Genomic DNA, 22,709 nt, shown 5'->3' on the forward strand with positions numbered 1-22,709 from the left:
AAAATGTTTGATCTCCATACAAACTTTCAACCCCTTTTTCACCACCTTGGGGGATGAATTAAAAAAACGCGAAAATTCGTTTTCTTTTATTTTAATAAAATACCTTTAAACCAAATTTCAAGTTCCTAGATTAAAATGAAATTTGAACCCTGAGATTTATCTTAAGTTTACTTTCATCCCATTTTTTAACCCCCTTAGGGTTTGAATTTTCAATAACGTTCCATTAACTTCATTGTAATCTTATTTATTCTAAGACTTAAAGCATTTGTAATGGTTTTAACTTTCCACCCCTTATTTAATACTTCTAAGGGATGAATTTTTAGAAACGCTGAAATTGCTTTTCTTGTTTTCTAATAATATGGCCACATACAAAGTTTCAAGTCTCTTACTCAAAAAATATTTGATCTCCATACAAACTTTCAATCCCATTTTCACCACCTTGGGAAATGAATTTTCAAAAACACTGAAAACAGTTTTCTTTAATTTTAATAAAAATCCTTTTTACCAAGTTTCAAGTTCCTAGCTCAAAATAAAACTTGAACCTCATACAAACTTTTGTCCCCTTTTTAACCCCTTTTAGGGGCTGAACTTCCAAAAACGTGGAAATAACTTTTATTTGTAATCGGTTATTATGCCTTTATAAGTTTCAATGAATTTTTAATGTATTCCAAATTTCAACCCCTTTTTAAGCCTATTAAAGGATGAATTTTTTAAAACGTTGAATAGTACATTATGATACAAATGTGCTAAGCTGGTCATTACACACGAGGCGATATTGTGCGCGCGAGCTGCAAGCGAGCGCGTAATAAGAAAGCCGATGTGTGTAATGACCATAGCACACGCGTCTCATACGACGTTTTTCAACACACTTGCGAGGAAATAAACAAAACTTATAACTTAGATTTATTTTGTCAAAACAGTATAAGTACGTACAATTTTCAAAATGGTGGCTTACAGTTTAATTTAAACATCGAATAATTGCACCAAAGCGAGCTGGGCTTGTAAGCACTTATTCACCAGTTCATTGAAATAAGCTACCAACACGTTTTCCAAGAAAAACTGAGCGTTTTTGCTGATTTTCCATTGAACAAAAGTTTCATATGCCGCCAATTATTTTTCAGCCGATTTTGATGGTAAAAGGCTATCATCGTTTTCGGCTCTTGCCTCCATTAGTATTACTGGCACTAATACCGTATACTAATACTTTCCTTCGTAGGGTAACATTTGATCATTTAGGTATCGATTATTAAACTGAGTATAAGGAATATGTTTCTGAATATCAATAAAAAAACCCAGCCAAACCACGCACAATCAACCAAACCACGAATTAGTATAATATGAATATCCTAGAACTGTTTCTTATCCGTTATGTATTTTTGCAGAACACAAGGACAAGGCCGACGCCCCAATATATCCTTTATTATATGTACTTCCCGTAACAAAATATTTTTAAGACGTTCAATTTTTTATTTTTTTTTATTTAAGGATCATTAACGGATAATACATATTATAGGTACACAATTACATAGGAACTAGGAAGTAGAACATTAACAGATGCTTAGGCACTTCCAGGTGACCACAGCTCACACATGTAAATATCAAAGAAAGTATATAAACAACTATTATTCAAAATAAATTAAACTGAAAATTTTATTTACTTAAGGTAGAGAAATACACCTAAAAAAGAAAACGTAGACATGCAGATAATAGAATAGAGCATTATTCATAAGCACATTAAAAGCCTGAATTAGCTACAAATCGTTTGTCTTTATCTGTCACGTTGACTTATGTATTTGTAAGAAAGGGATAATACATAATTTAACTAATTTAGGCTCGTAAAGTTTTATAAATGAGGGTTAGTACGTATACCTTGCGATTAAATATGTAGAGGCCATTCTTCGCTAGGTTATTATCTAGGGTAAAAAAAAAAAACTGAAATACTGAAGTTTACTTCTTTAATTTTCGTTATCTTTACATAGGTATTAGACATACGAGTAACATAACAGAAATTCTACTAAGTACAGAATCTATACTGTAGTGGAAGATTATTATAATGAATCAGCCCTGTAATTAACTAACGCAATTGATACCCTTCCTACGATCCTTCCTGTCCCCAATCTTACTATTGATCTTTTTGATCTCGACAAGAGATAAGCTAAAAATTATAACAAAATAGAGTTAGACCACAACAAGTCGGTAATGATTTTGATTTGAGTTAAAATTAGTCTTTTCATTTCCATACATACTCATTGCCAGAAGTCGTAAACATTTAATTTGACTAAATCCTCAAATCGGAATTCTCATTCAGACTATTCACATCCATTGCCTGTAGAAGGTTTATAATCCGATCATAAAGAAGTGACTTCGCATCGATTGCCCACATGAAGTCCAAGTGGCTGAAGGTGCGATCACTAATCCTGAACTTTCCTACAGGTCTGCCGAGTTCTCTAAAGAGCCTGTCCACGTCGTTGACATGCGCCATAGGATCGGAAGCGGAGTAGTGGAGGAACACCGGAGTGGTGATCTTGGATAGATCATAAGCAGGCGCTCTGTAGCTACCGTATAGCCTCCTATTTTTCATAAGGCCGTGGTCGAAGCGCTTGAATGTCTTGTCAGCTATACTTTGGCCGAAATGAGCAAATTGCCTCACGGAGGAACCCGCGGGGGTGTGGCCGAGCTTGACGGGAAGCATTGTCTGAAAATCAGATGAAGAGTATAGATATAAAGGTCTTATTCTTAAAGACGAGTAGGGCAATAACATTAAAGAATATTATAATATCACACCAGTTCATAAATAAATATTATATTTAAGGACAATTTCACAATACTTAGTAAAATGACAAAATTCTATAAAAATATGGCGTTTCTAATGCCACTTCCTCACTTTGTTTAGTTCAAGTGGGTGCAAAGTTAGCTTAGACAGAGTTTAGTCCCACAATGTGGGCAATAAGGCTTGTGTTGTGGGTCTAGTACCCATTCATATAACGACGATATCACGACGAAATTCATTTGTACTTAGATACACCGTGGGCTCGAGTTACCCGACAGACGATAACCACCCATTCCTCTCTCTCTCTCTCTCTCTCTCTCTCTCTCTCTCTCTCTCTCTCTCTCTCTCTCTCTCTCTCTCTCTCTCTCTCTCTGTGTGTGTGTGTGCGTGTGTGTGTGTGTGTGTGTGTGTGTGTGTGTGTGTGTGTGTGTGTGTGTGTGTGTGTGTGTGTGTGTGTGTGTGTGTGCGCGCGTGCGTGCGTGTGTGTGCGTGTGCGTGTGTGTGTATGTATGTGTATGTTTTCTGCTCACGATGCGTTATTTCTTTTTTTTATTTTGGCGATAAAAAAATATTACAGCAAATAAGTAGTTGTTTTTTTGACAACCTGTCTGGCCTAGTGGGTAGGTAGTGAGCCTGCCTATGAACCCGGGATTCAAATCCTGGCAATGGCATTTATTTGTGTGATGAGCACGAATATTTTGTTCCTGAGTCAAGTCGTGGGTGTTTTCTATGTACGTATTTAACCCTTTGAACGCATAGAGCCACTAAACTGGTCATGTGCTGTCGTGCCCACCACGCCAACGACCACTAAAGGGGGTCATGGCAGACGCTGTCAAAGCAATTTTACTGTTTACAGATAAGGTTTAGCCAGTTCGAGCGCCATCTTGATGGTCGCGCCTCGTGATTAATTACTTTATTATACAGTAAACTAATGTGGCAGTGTCAGTGAATGTAGAATTAATCTTGAAACACGTTTACACCATTTTGGAGCCAACGGCCGGTAGTCCACGTGCTACTTGTAAAGTCCAGCTATCGCTTTACAAGTGCTGATTAATTCACCATACACTGTCTTGTACTAACCGTACAATTTTAGTCGTATCTGAAGCTCATAAAACCTTGATACTGGCGAATTATAAAAGAAGAAGAAGAAGATAATCAAATCACCGTACACTGTCTTGTATTAAACGTACAAAGCTCCCAATACCTTGATACTGGCGAAATAGTCCCACTGGACTGAAGCCATATTTTTTAAAAGAAGTGAAGATAAGGTGTAAATTCATTTCTAGTTGAGATGTTGGTGTGTATGCCACATTTTGATACGAGAGAAGAAGAAGGGCGTTCAAAAGGTTAAGTATTTATTAATATTTATATATTGTATTTATCGTTGTCTAAGTACCCATAACACAAGCCGTATTGAGCTTACTGTAGGACTTAGTCAATTTGTGTAATAATGTCCTATAATATTTATTTACAGAAAGTGGAGAAGATTAAGTAGGAAAGCGGGCCCTGGTGCTAGGCCGGGAAAACGCTAGGTTGAAGGAGAAGATTTATTTATTTACAGATAAATATTGCGAGATTCCTTTGAAATTTTAATGTCTGTCAGTAGGTATGTCTAAACAAACAATAGATAGGTACATCTAGTTCATGAAATTGATTGGTCTATTTAAGTATATATTTGCCCACTTCTTAGATTATTACCGCGTTACGTTTTTATAAAAAAAATGAAGCATATACCGAATTATGTTGCGACTCATTCCAGCCTCCTACAAGGAACAAGATGTTGCTGCATATCTGCTGGAAAGCCACTTCCTGCATGCAAAGCGCATGGCCGGCCCAAGTCATGATTGCATTGTTAGGCATGAACTCGCCCATACCGATAAGACGAGCCAGAGTCTGAAAATGATAGAATTGATAAAACGTTTTACATCCTATCGGTACGATAGTTAAAATATGTCACAAGTTACACGAGTCCAAACAAGATCTTCTCTTTAGGTCTTGTTTAGACTCGTGTAACTTGTGAATTGTTTTAACTAGGGCTATTATTTTGATGTCAACTTTTAGCTGATATCCAGTACTATCATTTAACAATAAAAAGTACAGGTCGACGACCTCTTTTTCAAAAAAAAAGATAAAAAGTAAAAAAAAGTAAAATTTTCAAGACAATTTTACCTTTGTTATTAATTCTCGAGTAATTGTGGAAATATGGAGTGTGGATTTATGAGGAGAGAAATATCTTATGATAGAACTGTTGCAAAAGTATCAAGCTGCCAGCTATATATAATAGTTCCAAATCTTTTCAGAGTAGCGCTAGAGTAGTTAAGAACCTAGGCGGTATTGACGGAGTGAAGTGCGCTGTCTATGATTTGATTTTTAGCGCCACCTATTTAAGGTTTTTTGATGACACTTTTTGATATATGGAGATTCGTTTCCTTACCTCCACCTTCCATATGTAAAAAAAATCTGTGACATTTATGCTTTAATTCATAAAGTATCGATTGATTATTATTTTTTAAATGTGCGATGGGTCAGACAATGGTACATTAACCATGTGCAGTCGTGTGTGGCACTATACAACTTTAAAGGAGTGGATTTTTAAAATGGTTGAGAAAAAACATAGGTACCTATGTGAACAACATAAAAACATAGGTATTTATCGATAAAATTAATCGTATTATACGTGGTTAACGGCTCCACTATACGTGTACACATTGTATAACTATAAACTTACGTCAAGTGGGCTTGTGAATTGAGCAAGAGCTCTGAGCAGCAAATTGCTACTATTTTCCAAGTACGCTATTGGGGCCATGGCATGCATAGAAATGATTTTCTGGTTGTAATCCGGCCGGAGCGAAGCCATCACGAAGAACGCGGTAGTTCCTTGAGAGTGTCCGATATAGTGAAGCCTTTCCTGGCCAGTATGTTGCAATGCGAAGTCGATCATAGTGGGCAAGTCAATGTTCCCTATTTCATCCCAACTGAAGTCCCAGAAGTCGGTGTTGAACAGAGCATCCGGGCGAAGACGGAGATGCTCCCGGGAATAGTAGTTGCCACGGGCATTGCCCATCCATACGTCATAGCCAGCTTCAGCTAGTATATAACCTGTAGAAAAAATAAGTTAATGTCAAATCATGTGATTTCTTGGCACAATAAAACATTTGAGAAACATAAATAGCACTAGTTAGCTATTTGTAATGCTATGCTAAGGATAGACGTAGATGTCGACGTCTCGCGTTGTGCCGGCCTTTTTTGCCATGGCTCATGGGAGCCTGATGGGGTCCGCTTTGCCACTAATCCCTAGAATTGGCGTATAGGCTCTAGTTTTTACGAAATAGACCTTATTGGGATTAGTCCTGTTTTCTCACGAACTCACGATATTTTCCTTCACCGAAAAGCGACTGGTAAATATTTCGTACATAAGTCGACGTCCATGACAATTTAAAAAGCGACTGTATACAATCTAATACATTTTCCGTTAGGTACGATAAACTTTGTGGTTACCGTGAACGACTACGGTCCCGGTAACCACAAAGTCACAGTCAGGTCCGTCTAGGCTAACTTTGCACCGACTTGAATATAATAAAGTGAGGGTGTGATATTATAAACGTCATATTTTCACAGAAATTTCACATTGCCACGCTTTGCTACTACAAATTTTACTTGATCCGGCTCTAACATATAGAAGCGCCCGTTAGATAACAGTGATAACGAATCGCTGAAAATTTACAACTTTTCATAACGTTGTATCGTGTAGGTACAAAACCAATCGCCACCTATCACAAAAGTAGCTATGTGGTAGCCCGTGGGTCTATAATTTTCATCAGTCATCGTGATTGTGACGTTTAAGTACCTATCATATGATTCATATCTACCTAAATGCGAGAGTGAGGCATTAACGCGATACTTACATGATAAAGGCACACTCATAATAAGTAAATATATTTGACATCTTGACTAACAAGGTGGCTCATTCAGTTTTCTAATTCAAGTTACCTACCGAATGCACAACCCGGTCCCATTAAAACCCAATCGGCTGAAGAAGACAGGAGGCCGTGCATCAAGAAGATAACGGGTCTCTTGACGCTAGGGTCGTTGTTCTGATCACGCCCGTGTGGGATGCGATGCATGGTGAGGATGTAACCATCGCTGGTTACGACATAGTGGATCTCCAGGGGATACCGGTACTTCGTGATCAGCTCATGCTAAAACAGTGACAGTTGTTTAACCTTTGACCGCCAAACACGTCAACTAACGCGTACAGCCCAGTACCGCACACGATAGGTTTCATAAAAAAAAATTACTGATTAAACTGGAATCCATTTTAAAAAGCTCTTGTCACTAAACAGGCATATTCATTAGAAACCATTCGCGCCAATTTGTTTGCATTGATGGACGGAGATATGCAGCTGCTGCCTTAGTATCAAAAGTGACTTACATTCAGTATTCATTTATTTCTTGCTTCCATGGTACAGTTTTGGGTAGTAGTTACACATTTCTTATGGTATCACATGGACCCTGAATAGGGTGTAGCAAATACAAACAATTTAAATAACTTACAAAGTTATTTAACACAATATAGTGAATTTTACAAACTTATAACTAACATAATCTATACATGTAACACAAACTCATTGCTAATAACAACATTCCATTCAGTAGGTCCTTAATACCGACAAGACGGCGAATAGGTGCTCCAGACTGCATTGTAGCATACAAGCCAAACAAGGGCGTCGCCAAGGGGGGTAGGTCCCCTAGAGAATAACATTTCTAACTAAATTTATGCCACTGCCGCTATAGCCCTTGAAGCCGAAGTCATTGAGTTAATACAATCTGAACTATATTTTTTATGAAACTTCGAATAAACCGCCCTGGATTCATCAGTCGAGTAGGTAAGTATCTATTATGTAATGTACAGTCAGCGTCAAATAATTCGTAGCAGTCAAAGTGGCCAAATACATACTAAATACCATACTAAATACATGGTGTACCGAACTATTTGGCTACTTTGACTGCTACGAAGTATTTGACGCTGACTGTATTACAAACATTAGCGACTTCCAATGATCCTAAGGCGCATAAGTGTTTTATAATTAAACTACACCTAGGTAAACATGAGCTTGATTTGACATAGGCAATGAATGATACGGTAAAATTTTTGAAAGCGCATTTGCTAATGCATATTTGATACGTGATTCAAAACCAATACTTTGTTAAAAATCTTTTAGTCAGACCAAAATAAATTGGCGGCGATTTCGATAGCCCAGCCTGTGCAAATGTTAAGTAAATGTCATAATTTCCTAGAAGTTTGACGTTTATAATAACACTCGCACTGTCTGGGCTGGCAAAATCGCTGCCAACTTATCTTGGTCTGACTCTAATAACCAACGGCTGCAATCAACTGTGTATTCCAATTTGTCCCCAGTCCCTACCTCATGTGACCGCCACTATACATAAGGGGGACAAATTGGATTATTTATATAAATGCGCCTAATAACATCTTGCACAGCGAGGACAAATGTGAATACATCCAATCAACCGGTTTTTGTTATGTTTAATCTAATCACTTACCACATCTAGTCTAGCATCTTCAAAAATATTATCCGAGATCCTTCCGATGAACTGCTTATCTTTAATGAGCTGTTCTATATCGGCCGCGTGGGGCGAGGCCTTGGCCACCAAAACTGCGCCAGCGCACAGCAGGATTCCTAGCCACATGTTTGCAATTGAAAGGAATCATGGACACCTGAGTAAGTCGCCGTTTTTATACGGAAACTAAACTGATATAAAGATTTACTTAGATTAGTGTTAAGGGTAGGTAAATCACTTATTTGTGAGCATTTAATTATGATATTTTTAATCTAAGCAATAGGTAAATTAAGTAACTAATGAAAATAAATAATAATTTTCTTATAGTTGTTTTTTCCTTAATTGTGTGATAGAGTAGGTTTCATAATACACGGTTTTGCAACACCTACCTACTCTTTTTGATCAATATTCTCTCATTCCGCTATCCACAGATTGTCTTGAAGAGATTGCTTTTTAGCGATAAGACCGCCTTTCTCTACCTAGGTACCTTCCCGGAAGTCAGTAGTTATGATGTCATTAGTTATTAATTTTTATGGAGGATTTTGAACCATGTAGTCCATGACTATTCGTCAAGAACCATTTGAACCCTGTAGATAGTGCAATGAAGACAATACGATGACTACATATAGTCTGGCAAATGTCACTTACCGGTAAACTGGGGTTACCTTGAACAGCGGGGAAACATTGATCATCTATTCTTAAACTATAAGCAATTGCATTTTGAACGCTTTCATCGGACATTTCTGCCAACCGCATCATTAAATTATTAAGTGTGCGTTCAGCTTTTTTTGGGTGGGCTCTCTAGATAAACTATCTCGAACGTCAGATTGTGGCAGATGACTGACCAGAAACCCATAGGCCAGGAAATCCTTGTAAGGAAATGGCGATGGATCGGACACACACCGTAGACCGGACAACCACTTATCCAAGCAGTGTCTCCGCTGGCAATCGACTGGCAGTAGACGGTCAGGGCGGCCCCGTACCACATGGAGGCGATCAGTTGAGAAGGAGGCTGGCTCAACTGGACTCGGCTGGAAAGAGCTGGAAGTAGCCGCTCAGGATCGCGCCAAATGGAAAATTCTTCTGCGAGCCCTATGTCCCTAATGAGGGATAACAGGATTACAATATCATCATCATCATAGGTTTCACTTCAAAAAAAATGTTAGTTTGCAAATTTTGAAAAGAAGGAAAACCTATAAACCTAATTTTTCATTGTGTCAATAACATACAAAAAAAAATCATGGAGAATGGAAAATGTTTAGAAGTGGAAAAACGTTTTCTCTTTTTGTATGGACGATCACGTTGTGTACTTACCTCTTAACTTGACTTTCCCTTAAAGAAATAAAAAAAGATAATAACAGTGTTTTGTTTATCAAAATACCCACATACGTATTAATTATCTAATTAACTGATAGCAAATGATAGATCAACAGATGTTAAGACAATTTTAAGAAGAACCAGGATACATGATTTCGTATCAACAACCACCACGTTGTTATGATCCGGGTCCGACCACGCCACGATAATGAGACTAGGCCGGCGCCCCACTGCTGCGCACGCTACATCCACGGCCCACGTTTTAATACAAACCGTGGGCAAGCCCACGAAATTTTGTATAGGAACGTGGGTCGTGTACATAGCGTGCGCTGCAGTGGGGCGCCAGCCTAAAGTACTTATTGCATAAATTCAATTAGTAATTTTAATTAAAAGGTGTCAATTAATTATTGATGGCGGCATATACCTAAAACTAAATATGTTTTATAAGATACAAAAAGAATCAAACCCCCGAGTTAAATACCTATTTTTATGATTTTTTAATAAAATGAACGGCTCTAGCCTCGTGCCACCCAAGAAAAAAACGCTAGATCAGCTAAACGCCCAGTGGGCAATATATGAGCCATAATATTTTTAGGCAACCACTGCCCACGCACTACAAAACTCAAGCAGGATTTTTTTGAGTACATATATGTGAAAAAAACAAAACAATAAATTGAATTTGAACACCGTATTTAAATCGACCATATTTAGAAAGGAGACCTAGGCTCTCCAAAACATGTCGCGCGAGTAACTAAAAATACGTGAGTGTAAACATAGGGACGTCAAGTTGTGCCAACCCTAATAATTGCTCGGAGCAATGCTGAATCGGACAGAGCCGAGAACGAAAGGAGGATTGTCGCCCCACTGCCGCGACTTCGAATGATGATAATCAGGGGTCGGACAAAAAGTGCGGATGACGTAAAAATGACGTAATCTTGCACACAGGATGATGTTTGAGTTTGTATTTAAACTTCCGTGTGACATGTAGTAACAAATTAGTATTAAAGAAGTAACAAAATAATCGTAAATAAATCCATGGAATTAATAATACAGGTGGTAGGGTGATGTAGTGAATAAAATAAATTTCACGAAACTTGTTACCATAAGGTATAATTATTTGAAATTAGTTGGAACAAGTCTGTGGGATTGCCACAATATTCGAGTAAAGATGACATTTTAGAGCGTTTTCTTATACATTAGTAAATATAAATTTTAGCTAAATATAATCGTGAAGATACAATAGCTAAACAATAACGAAGTCAATTTATTGTTCATCTGATTGACAATGTGTCAGTCAAAAACGTACTTACTCATTTCAAGTGGCGATATCGTTTAATAAAGAGGTTGATAAATGATAAGTGACAATTGTTTATTAAAATCAAAAATACTATTTGAAATCATCCTATAAGTGGTTTGACGTCATCCGCACTTTTTGTCCGACCTCTGATGATAATGATTAATAAAGTTCCTGTCCTTTCCCGGGCCTCAACCTATCTCCATACCAACTTTCATCTAAATCGATTCAGCGGTTTAAGCGTGAAGAGTTAACATTCAGACAGTTACTTTCGAATTTATAATAAATTAGTAACCTTTTAACTGCCGTAGTTTGATACATCGGGCCTTTTGGCCCAAGGTATGTCCTTAAACTACCGCCAAAAGAGAAGTATGGGCGCTGTGAATGTCCTCACGCTTTGTGTTACCACACAACACCACCGTCCTACCGGACACAGCACAGCTGATGTCATTCCAGATCTAGAACTTAGCCTAACTGGGGAAGTAGGTACCTCCACCTTACAGAAAAACACAGTCAAATAACACTAAACCCTACTCATAATGTTAAAATAAGATATACAATATCCAGCTCATTTCGATGCAGTCTGATAAATAAGACAAAACTTCGTGTAACTTCGTAACAACGGCGACACGAGCACGCTCGATCAAAAATTCTAAGCGGTAAGTGTCTATCGATTTACAATAACGATTATCTAATAATGATTAGACATCATGACCAGTGCTGCTCCATAACCTTTTCCTTTCCCAATTTTCTGTCCCTCGTATAAACTATACCTATAAACCTCAATAGGTTTGAGAATTATATGGAATAGCATCAGTATTCAATATAGTCTAGACTAAAAAAATCAAGTGTCATCGACAACAAAGTCCCTTTCAATAAATAACGTCAAAATTATACGAACGAACAAACAAATCAGTCAAACACCGATTTTTTTATCACTTTTAAGGCAGTTTACTGAAACAGTAATCGACTTATAGGGAGCGTGCATGAACTGTAGGAGGCAGCACAGGAGCCGTCAGATTTTTGGCGCGAGGCGTAAATGTGATGTTTATTGTTCCGATGTAGCCCACAAGATGGCAGAACCTACTATGCACAAGAAAACACGTGACGTGTAAATGTACATGTTTATGGTTCCGATTCGGGCCACAAGATGGCAGACCCTCCAACACGCAGGGTCCCTATAACTAAACGAATAACGAATTAACTTATAATTAATTCGACTTTTAATTAATTATTGATTAAAACACTCTATATTTATACTATTTTTATTCGTATTGAACGCTAACCAAATTTTGGTTGGTGGTAACTAGTGGGATTTTTTTTCCCAGTAGTTACCAGTGGTAAAAGGTGGGAAAAAAATTCCAGTAGTTACCACTGGTAACAACTTGATGGTAACTAGTGGGAATAACCCTGGTAGATAGGTACTCCATACTTTCAGAAAATACGTGTTACTGTTACTGTTATAAATAAATAAATATTATAGGATATTATTACACAAATTGACTAAGTCCCACAGTAAGCACAATAAGGCTTGTGTTGAGGGTACTTAGACAACGATATATATAAATATTTATAAATACTTAAATACATAGAAAACACCCATGACTCAGGAACAAATATCCATGCTCATCACACGAATAAATGCCCTTACCAGGATTTGAACCCGGGACCATCAGCTTCGTAGGCAGGGTCACTACCCACTAGGCCAAACCGGTCGTCGGTTATTTCTTGCAAAAATTATTATAAAAATATATATTTGAAAAATGTGAGGGTCTCGCGGGGTCAAATTAGGTAAAAAACCCCGGTTGCCAAAAAGTAAGTGATTTGTCAACATGGATTTTTTTTTCAAGAATATTACCTAACTAAAATGGTCACTCGAGAACAGCAACTCGAGTATAAATAAAATAATAATATGACATTTTACAAGTAAGTTCTTTTATTAAAAAAAAACACAAATAAATGTAGAATTAAAGCCAATTCTCTTTACATACGTTTTAAACAGGAATCTGAACATAAATCAAAAATGCTATTATGACTACAATATACAGCACAGCAACTAAAGGCACAAAATCATTGTTTTGAAACAAATTAAAAAAACAAAAGATTAGTCTATTGCTTTTATAAAGATCTGTTAATTAGATCCTGTTGGAAAAATATTACTGAGAGGTACAGTCATGTCCTAGATGACTTTACTAGCCACTTAAGGGCTAACAGAACTTTATGAAACTACATGGTCAGCGTACTATGTATAAAGCACAATATACACTAAAAATATACAATAATCAAAGCAGTGGGTCTGTTGCTAGCAACATGATGATATGGTTGTAGCTTTGCTAAGAAAAATATTTTTATGATTTATTTTATTAAAACTTCTCTCAAGTCTTAAGGCATTATGGATTATAGTAATATGTGAGTAAAATAATTAAAGTCTATAGTCTGCTCAGTTAAAATAATGCAAACAAACAATCACATAACTGAGTGCCCCACCGTGCCTACTGACTGCAACTGACATTGGAAAAAAGTTTATTAAGCATGATTTTATTTGTTTGCATTATTTTACTAGACTACAGTGAAGTGGCCAAATCTGCTACAAATCATCATCAGAATCAAGGGCTGCCCTCCTCCTATCAAATTTAACAGTGCTAGCTGATTTCCCCATTTGCTGGTTGACTGACTCTAGAAGTTGGATCAGTTCTTGCTCTGAAATCTTGGTGCGTACTTGTCCCATTTGAGCCATTCTACAGATCATGTTTTCCACCATGGCACCTTTCTCTGGTCTGCTTAGTTTTATTGTGTTCACTGAAAGATAAGTGATAAAAAAGTCAATTATTTTACAGTACAAATCAGCAAAATGTATCAAGTCAAGTTTTAACTTTCAATAGAGTTGCCAGATTGGAGGACAAGAATTGAGTTTTGAAACAAGATTTTGGTCAATCTCATGGCTTCACTACACATTTTTCCTATTGATTACTTCTGATTAAAAGTAATATTACCTAAATATGAAAATAACCAAGACATATCCTGAATATTGATATACCTAATACCTATACCTGGTATACCTGGTCTATTCATACCTGCCTCCTACTCCTTAGTATGTACAATGTAAAATTACCATAAAATATATTACAGGAAAAGCAATTGTGCACATAACAGAAACGTCTATGCATATTTATGCGACATTCGACTGAAAAGTACTTACGAGTAACACAATATTGTAAATTCATAAACTTTCATAGCAACAACAAAACTTCTCCAAGTTTTACAAAACCCTTGCAACACAATCAACATTGGTCCCAGTTTTCATGAAGTAAATTGATTTGAATCTCGTAATTTATGTATTTTATACGATTTTTTTAAAGAAATAATAACAATCAAGGTTCTAGTTTCTGGTCATAAGAAAATTTGACTCACATCTGGCCCGAGCATCTTGACTAAGGGCTTGTGCAAGAATCGTGTGTTTTGCTTCTTCCATAGCTTGCATTCTCTCTTCCTGCTGCTTAGCCTGGTTCGGATCGCCTGTTCCCTGGAATAATCAATCATTTTCTTCATTAAAAACAAACAAATTGAACCGATATCGTAGATATGTCGGTATGTTGTTACTAGAAATAGTTAACCTCAATAACAGTAAAAATCACGATACATACCCCATGTTGAGCTTGTAACTGAGCTAATCGCTGTTGTCTGATTTGTTCCAGTTCTGGATCTGCCATTTTGTCGAAGAAATTTGTAGTTTCGCTATGTAAATCTAAAAAATATATATTCTGATAGCAGTTTCAACTCGCTCGACGACAAAACAGGTGGTGTTGCTAGTTAATTAAAACCAAAAAACCCGAAACGCACTACATGCCATGCGTTTACAATTCGTGCTAAAACTAGAAACACAATGAAGGGTTCTAATCACAAATCAACTGTTCAGCTGTATAAATTAATTCATATAAGTAACGTTTTTGAGTAGTTACGCCTACGCCAATTCTTAAATTGTATAACAAGGTCCTCGAGTTAAGAAAAACTAAACACTAAGCTGACCACACAAAGAACTGTCACATTGACATTGGCAAACGTGTTCGAGTGTTTAGTAAAAAAGCTTTAGTTTCCTGCAGTTCCTTTTTAGGGTTCCGTAGCCAAATGGCAAAAAACGGAACCCTTATAGATTCGTCATGTCCGTCTGTCTGTCCGATTCTGTCACAGCCACTTTTTTCCGAAACTATAAAAGCTATACTGTTCAAACTTGGTAAGTAGATGTATTCTATGAACCGCATTATGATGTTCACACAAAAATAGAAAAAAAACAATAAATTTTGGGGGTTCCCCATACTTAGAACTGAAACTCAAAAAATCTTTTTTCATCAAACTCATACGTGTGGGGTATCTATGGATAGGTCTTTAAAAATGATATTGAGGTTTCTAATATCATTTTTTTCTAAACTGAAAAGTTTGCGCGAGAGACACTTCCAAAGTGGTAAAAAGTGTGTCCCCCCCCCGTAACTTCTTAAATAACAGAATGAAAAATCTAAAAAAAATATATGATATACATTGCCATGCAAACTTCCACCGAAAATTGGTTCGAACGAGATCTAGTAAGTAGTTTTTTTTTAATACGTCATAAAAATTTAAAAAAAAAATTTTTTTCATCAAACCCATACGTGTGGGGTATCTATGGATAGGTCTTCAAAAATGATATTTAGGTTTCTAATATCATTTTTTTCTAAACTGAATAGTTTGCGCGAGAGACACTTCCAAAGTGAAAAAATGTGTGTCCCCCCCCCTGTAACTTCTAAAATAACAGAATGAAAAATCTAAAAAAAATATATGATATACATTGCCATGCAAACTTCCACCGAAAATTGGTTCGAACGAGATCTAGTAAGTAGTTTTTTTTTAATACGTCATAAAAATTTAAAAAAAAAATTTTTTTCATCAAACCCATACGTGTGGGGTATCTATGGATAGGTCTTCAAAAATGATATTTAGGTTTCTAATATCATTTTTTTCTAAACTGAATAGTTTGCGCGAGAGACACTTCCAAAGTGAAAAAATGTGAGTCCCCCCCCCTGTAACTTCTAAAATAACAGAATGAAAAATCTAAAAAAAATATATGATATACATTACCATGCAAACTTCCACCGAAAATTGGTTTGAAAGAGATCTAGTGAATAGTTTTTTTTTAATACGTCAATAAATTAAAAAAAAAAAATTTTCATCAAACCCATACGTGTGGGGTATCTATGGATAGGTCTTCAAAAATGATATTTAGGTTCCTAACATCATTTTTTTCTAAACTGAATAGTTTGCGCGAGAGACAGTTCCAAAGTTGTAAAATGTGTGTCCAAAGTGGTAAAATGTTGAACAAGATCTAGCAAGTAGATTTTTTTTTAATACGTCTTAAATGGTACGGAACCCTTCATGCGCGAGTCCGACTCGCACTTGGCCGCTTTTTTTACTTTCGGTCGGAAGTTATGTACATGTTATATACGACCATAAATAGAGCGCTTTACAGCGTTATCTTTAAAATTGGATGGTGGTGAACAAGCATACAGCATACGGTACGCCTGATGCACAATTGGTGCGTTCTTCATAGTTGTAATAAAATAACTAATAAAAATAAGAATTAACACCAATAAAACAACTTTAAGTTTATATTTCATTTAATTAGTATTATCGTGCCATTGTAAAGTTTGGTATTGAACTTGTCCATATATGTTACAAAACGCTAAAAGGGCTATTTTATTCACAGCTACTGACAATCTTCCAATTGTAATTAAGTTGATAGGTCTGAAGGATGTCTTATAATCTTTTATACAGCAAACCATATACATAGCATGAAATTTGACAGGGTCCCCTGTGAACAAATGTATAAATATACAATGTGGCATAGTAATACATATGTATAATATCGCACAAAATGGCAGATTACATGAATTAAACAGAAACAGATATTTACCTGGATAAACAAGAAAATCTGATCCAAATTTGGAGCCACTAGTAATATAATGGCCTTTTTCCCAAAGATCATTAAAAATAGTGAAATGCAGAGCGCCATCTCCTTCCCGTATGCTAGGACTCAACACATCTAAGCCAACTTTACTTTTTTCTGAAATTAAGTCACATTACTTCAGCATTGAGTTGTTTTAATCCATATATCTAAAGACGGGCCTTACTAAGAATGGTGCTAGTTCAGTGGTATCACTAACGAATTCGAGCAAACCGTGCTGATGTCTAACGCAACTAATTATGACTTATCGCGCGTGTGATTCGAACTCATCAACCAATCGCGTTGTGGCGTTAGATTGCACGATTGGCTCTAATTTGTGTGTGTGACACCACTGTACAAGGCCCATTCTTATTGCCCGTAAGGCCCGTTTTAATCTATTAAGAGGTACCATTGTACCATTAGATTATATAATTTGTGGTAAGGGAGAATGTGGCATCAAGTATGTACCTACTATAAAATAAAATATTAAATAAGTGTTGATTACTTATTTCATAAAACCCCTTTGGTATTTACCACAGAATAAAATAAACGACAGTGAAACTGTTTTTTAAAATACAAATTTGAATTAAAAATATATGTACCTGTATCAATATGATGCTGTGTAGGTAAATGCACGAGCACATGAGCTGGCAACAAAGGTGGTAATTTATCTATTTCTTCCTGCAACAATACTTGTTTATTCAAGTTGTCTTCTGTAACTGCAAGAATAAACATATAAAATAATAATAATAAATTACTTAAAAGATATTGTATTTCCATTTTTCCCCATGTGGGGACATCCCCATTCCCAGTTGACCCTGCTCATGTATGGTGGCCATATGGGAATGATATGTATGCAGAGCCTATCTGTGCCCGGCTATGCGCAGGGGGGTGGCGCCACTGCGTTGGGGTAAATATTGCTGGGTGGGCGGTAAGGGAGCACTGCCACCACCCTAATGTTATTTCTTCCCATTAAAAACAGATTTGTATGGAGAATTTAAAAAATGAAATAAATAAAAACACAACCAACACCGCCGAGCGGAGAAGCGACCCGTCAGGGTAGAAGGACGTGAGGGTGGGAAACCAGCTGGGGGACCTCCAACCATCTCGGAAGTGCGGGAGGGCGGGAAGCCAGTTGATGGACCCCCGAACGTAGAAGACGGTGGGACTCTGAGCTCCGGTAAGGAGCATGGAGGAGCACAACAGAGAGTAAGGCAGGGTACTGCAGATGTCGTACAACTGGGGGGCCTAACGCTAAGAGAAGAAGAGGAGCTGCTTCGGTCACCAGCGGGGGGGGGGGAAACCGTCAGGGAAGCCACACCGGTGGTGAGTGAGCCGTTCCACAAATACGAGTCCAAGGCTCAGAAGCGGAGAGCTAAGGAATTAAGAAGAAAGGCCGCGATTTCTGAGGAAAGGGGTGGCATTCCAGAGGGAGATACCAAAGGAGGAGCCAAACCTGGCCCGAGCAGGCGCGGGCAGCGGCATTGGAGGTGGTGGAGGAAGAGAGGGTAGAATTGGCGATTAACTCCTTCGCGTCCTTCAAGGCTGCGGGCCCGGACGGGGTCCTGCCGGCATTACTGCAGAAAGTATATAGATACATAAAAGATAACCTAGTGGAATTATACAAGGCCAGTATAACACATTGCTACATTCCAAAGATATGGAGAGAGGTGAGGGTGGTGTTCCTGCCGAAACCGGGTAAGAAATCATACCAAGAAGCGAAGTCATTCAGAAGCATACGTCTGTCGTCTTTTGTACTAAAGGCTTTGGAGAAAGTGATAGACAAGCATATAGAGAGCAAGTGGAATGGAGCGGAGACCCGCTACATGGAAATCAGCATGCATACATGGCAGGGAAATCAACGGAGATAGTTCTACACAACCTAACGGTGAGAGTGGAAAGAGCACTAGATGCAAAACAATATGCACTAGGCTGCTTCTTCGATGTAAGTAGAAGGTGCCTTTAATAAGGCAACTTTTGCTGCCGTAGAAGAAAGCCTGAGGAGAGAGGGTATCAGATCAACAATAGCGCTATGGATAGAAAGAATGCTTAAGGGCAGATCCATTAGGGCAGAGTTGGGCGGATTATCAAAGACGATCAATCCAAGAAGAGGGTTCCCGCAAGGAGGTTGTCTGTCACCTCTAATGTGGTGCCTACTGCTAGACTCGATGGTGAAGAAGCTCAACAGAGGGGGCATGTACATGCAGGCTTACTCTGATGACGGAGTACTACTGGTGAGGGGGACAGTCCTCAACACCATGAGAGGCATAATGATAAGAGGTCTCAGACAGGTACTGGGATGGTGCAGAGAGCGAGGACTGGATCTTAATCCGTGGAAGACGAAGCTTGTGTTATTCACAAAGAAAAGGATAAAAGAGATGAAACCAATAAAGATAAAAGACAAAGAGCTGGAGATGGTGAACGAGCTGAAATATCTGGGGGTTACTCTGGACGGAACGCTCACATATAAGACTCACCTCAAGGAGCAGACGGCGAAACCGGCGGCCATAAGAGCACTGTGTCAATGCAAGAGGGCAGTAGGAAAGAAATGGGGGTTGAATGCCATGAATGATCAACTGGATCTACAAGGCAGTGATACTACCCAGGGTGCTATATGGGGCCGTAGGTGGCATAGAGCCTATATCAAAGAATACCAAAAAGATCTGAGCAAAGCACAGAGATTAGCGTGCCTAATGATGACGGGGGCAATGAGAACGACCCCGACACATGCAATGGAGGTGATGTTAGGGTTGAAGCCACTTTGAATTGAGGTGGAGAAGAGGGCCACAGAACAGTGGTACAGAATGAAAGCATGTAACGAATGGAGAGGAAGCTGCGTGGACAAGAGACACGCGCTGATACAGAGAGAGGCTCTATCAAGATTTGAGATGTTTATGGCCAATAATGACCTCATAAAGAGGCAAGAGATATTTGACAAGAAGTACAGGGTACATTATAGGAGAAAGAGACAACTGGAAAGTAGAAGTCAGTCACCCAACGACGGTCTGCTTTACGGATGGCTCAAGAAGAAGCTCGACGAAACTAGCAGGAGCGGACATAGTAATTCTCAAACTGGGGGAGAAGGTATGAATACCACTGGGTAGGTATGCCAGTGTATTCCAAGCAGAGGTATGTGCTATAGCGAGCTGTGCACGTATAGTTAAGGAGAGCGAACAACAAGAGGGGGCTGTCGTAATTTACTCAGATAGTCGGGCAGCACTGAAAGCACTAAAATGGTATCGGTCACCTCCTCTCTGGTGAGGGAATGCAGAGAGGAGCCAAACTCGATAGGCAAGCAAAGATATGTCACGGTGGCATGGGTACCGGGACATCAGGGAGTAACTGGAAATGAGAAGGCAGACGAGCAGGCTAGGATAGGGGCGGAGATCTTTGCCTATGTCAGCCGATGTCACGAAGGAAGTTATAGAGAAGGTAAAAGAGATTGAGGCACAAAGAGAATGGAAAGAAGAGACTGGATGTAGACAGTCGAAGATGATGATTAATGGCTAGATCATAGGAGAACCAGGTAATTAATAGACATCTGAAGATAATGGGCATAAGTAGAGATGCCTCCTGTCCACACTGTGGTAAGGAGGAGACTAGCTTGCACTTACTAGCAGAATGTATTACTATGTATGCGGCACCGCGACGTGATACATTCGGTAGTGATACACTAAAAGAGAAAAGAGAGTGAACTAAAGGATGTCGAACTTAAAGATGTCCTTCTGTTCTGCAGGAAAACGAGAAGATTTGAGGAGAATAGTGGGGGAATGCCGCCAGGACAGTAACCTGCAGCTCCAACTTCAGGGAATTGGGCTAAGTGAACGCAACGAGCGATCGACAGCCCAGCTGCTTCGGGCCAGGCGTCCCTGCACTACATCTACATCTGTGCCCGACAGGGACAACTGGGAATACACATCAAAAATAATCAACTAAAGCAACTGAGCCCTGTAAGGCCTGACTTTATTTATTTTAGATCCAGAAATAAACAAAAATAATCAACTAAAGCAACTGACCCCTGTAAGGCCTGACTTTATTTTATTTTAAATCCAGAAATAGAACTATGGCTATGTCTTTTACTGAGGTGTGCCAATAAAGAGTATTCTATGTATCTATGAATTTTAAGAAAAAAATAGCAAAATTGATTAATTAATTGATTGAATCATCAACAGACTAAACTTGCCACAATACCAACTGGCGACTGAGGTCATAATATCATCTCTTTCACTCTTGGTTGGTCTGAACATGGGTAAAGGAGATAGCATTATGACCTCAGTCGACAATTGGTATTGCGGTAAGTATAATATTAGTAGCTTTGGCTTAGAAAATATTGACAACCATTTTTGTAAAAATGATCTATCATTTAAAAAGTGGGCTTTATTAGGCACTGGGCCTTACATGGGTCAAGTACATTACTTGATTTTGGTAATATTGAGCCACAAAATCTTACTGGGAATTTTTTTTGTAATAAGTTTCTGCCTTTTTCCAGCAACTATAATGTCAATCTTCTGGGACAGCTGTTCAATTCTTCGCTTTCTTAAGGCTTCCGTTTGCTCTGCTAATACTCTAAAATAATATGCAAATTTATTCAGTTAATATTAGGTACTAGAAAATGTAGGCCAGAATAAGAAATATTTAAGAAAATTATCACATACATCATAAAAAAACGGTCAAGTACGAGTTCGTTTTACTAGCGAACCGAGGGTTCCGTACAAACTTTGAATAACTTTGTGTAGTACAGTCACATCTAAAAATATCAATACGAACCAAGTGACAAAAATATTTCAAGTTTAATAAACACATGTAAAGTTGGTTAAATTGCAAATTGAATTCAGAAATATTTTTCCTGTAAAAAAAATGTTTTTTTGTACAACGAAACAAAAAAAAAAATTATACCCCACTTGACCTAGTCACTGGACTTTGAAATTTTGCTCCCTCTTATATTGGGTATTTTCCATAGTTAATAAAAAATAAATTAAAAAATAATACTTTCAATGTGTTTGGGTTAGCATTGTCCATAACTATTCCAAATTAAGTGGTTCTCAATGGACAGAGTCGCACCATAAGGGTTCCTTTTGTACCTTTTTGGTAGGGAAACGATTTGGCCAGTAATATAGGAAATGGTGTATAGGTACTAACTTTTCCTCCATATTTTTTGCATCTTGTCTGTCAGATATATTAGGCTTGCATGTAATTTTTGGAAGTTCATATAATTCACATATTCCTTTATTTACTAACAATCCTGCTTCTTCAGACATGAGGGCCACCGGCAGACCTAAAATACACAAATTAGGTACAAAAAATATGGTGCTAATGAATGTAGTGTTAATTGCAATTTGCAAGCTAAGCAAAAGGATTTGTTTCGTTTTAGTCACCTAAGAAGTCATTTTGCCTTGGATAGGAAGGTAGAGTTCCAACAAAAGCGCCGCATATTCTATGTTGCGTACGAAGGGTAAACCAATCTGAAACGAAATACAACGTATTAGTTTAAAGTTTAGAATAAAAGTAAACAGTAATTATAGTTGACACTTCGAATTTAACCAACCTTCCGCATTCCATACATATGCAACTCCTTTTTCCACGAAAAGGGATATCATAGCAAAAACTTATTCTTGTAAGGAGTATTACAGAAATGTCTTAATTAATTTCTTCTGGATATATTTAAATAGACACTATTTTTGCAAGCATTAAACCAAAGCATTACACTATCACAAAGCATTTTATTTTGTTTGACGTTTGACTACTTTGACTGACACTGACGTTTGGGCCTCTGA

The 22,709-nt window shown here is 37.8% G+C and overlaps 3 protein-coding genes across 3 annotated transcripts; all 3 read right to left on the reverse strand.

The window, feature by feature from the left end:
* Positions 1-1,941: 1,941 nt before the first annotated feature.
* On the reverse strand, positions 1,942-8,560 carry LOC133523546 (lipase 3-like). The gene is made up of 5 exons (XM_061859194.1): positions 8,336-8,560; positions 6,765-6,969; positions 5,499-5,869; positions 4,505-4,663; positions 1,942-2,695 (listed from the first exon to the last, which is right to left on the reverse strand). Exons 1-5 carry the CDS (start codon positions 8,480-8,482, stop codon positions 2,279-2,281), a joined length of 1,299 nt encoding a protein of 432 aa, XP_061715178.1. The 5' UTR covers positions 8,483-8,560; the 3' UTR covers positions 1,942-2,278.
* Positions 8,561-12,877: 4,317 nt separating this feature from the next.
* On the reverse strand, positions 12,878-14,898 carry LOC133523550 (programmed cell death protein 5). Its single transcript, XM_061859202.1, has 3 exons — positions 14,609-14,898; positions 14,376-14,487; positions 12,878-13,763 (listed from the first exon to the last, which is right to left on the reverse strand). Exons 1-3 carry the CDS (start codon positions 14,672-14,674, stop codon positions 13,552-13,554), a joined length of 390 nt encoding a protein of 129 aa, XP_061715186.1. The 5' UTR covers positions 14,675-14,898; the 3' UTR covers positions 12,878-13,551.
* A 1,693-nt stretch (positions 14,899-16,591) lies between these two features.
* On the reverse strand, positions 16,592-22,687 carry LOC133523548 (tRNA-splicing endonuclease subunit Sen34). Its single transcript, XM_061859201.1, has 7 exons — positions 22,481-22,687; positions 22,311-22,397; positions 22,075-22,210; positions 21,386-21,501; positions 17,538-17,654; positions 16,906-17,055; positions 16,592-16,803 (listed from the first exon to the last, which is right to left on the reverse strand). The coding sequence occupies exons 1-7, from the start codon at positions 22,530-22,532 to the stop codon at positions 16,610-16,612; spliced, it is 852 nt and encodes a 283-aa protein (XP_061715185.1). The 5' UTR covers positions 22,533-22,687; the 3' UTR covers positions 16,592-16,609.
* Between the last annotated feature and the right edge of the window lie 22 nt (positions 22,688-22,709).

Source organism: Cydia pomonella, chromosome 12 (assembly GCF_033807575.1).
Source record: "Cydia pomonella isolate Wapato2018A chromosome 12, ilCydPomo1, whole genome shotgun sequence".
Classification (NCBI taxonomy): Eukaryota; Metazoa; Arthropoda; class Insecta; order Lepidoptera; family Tortricidae; genus Cydia; species Cydia pomonella.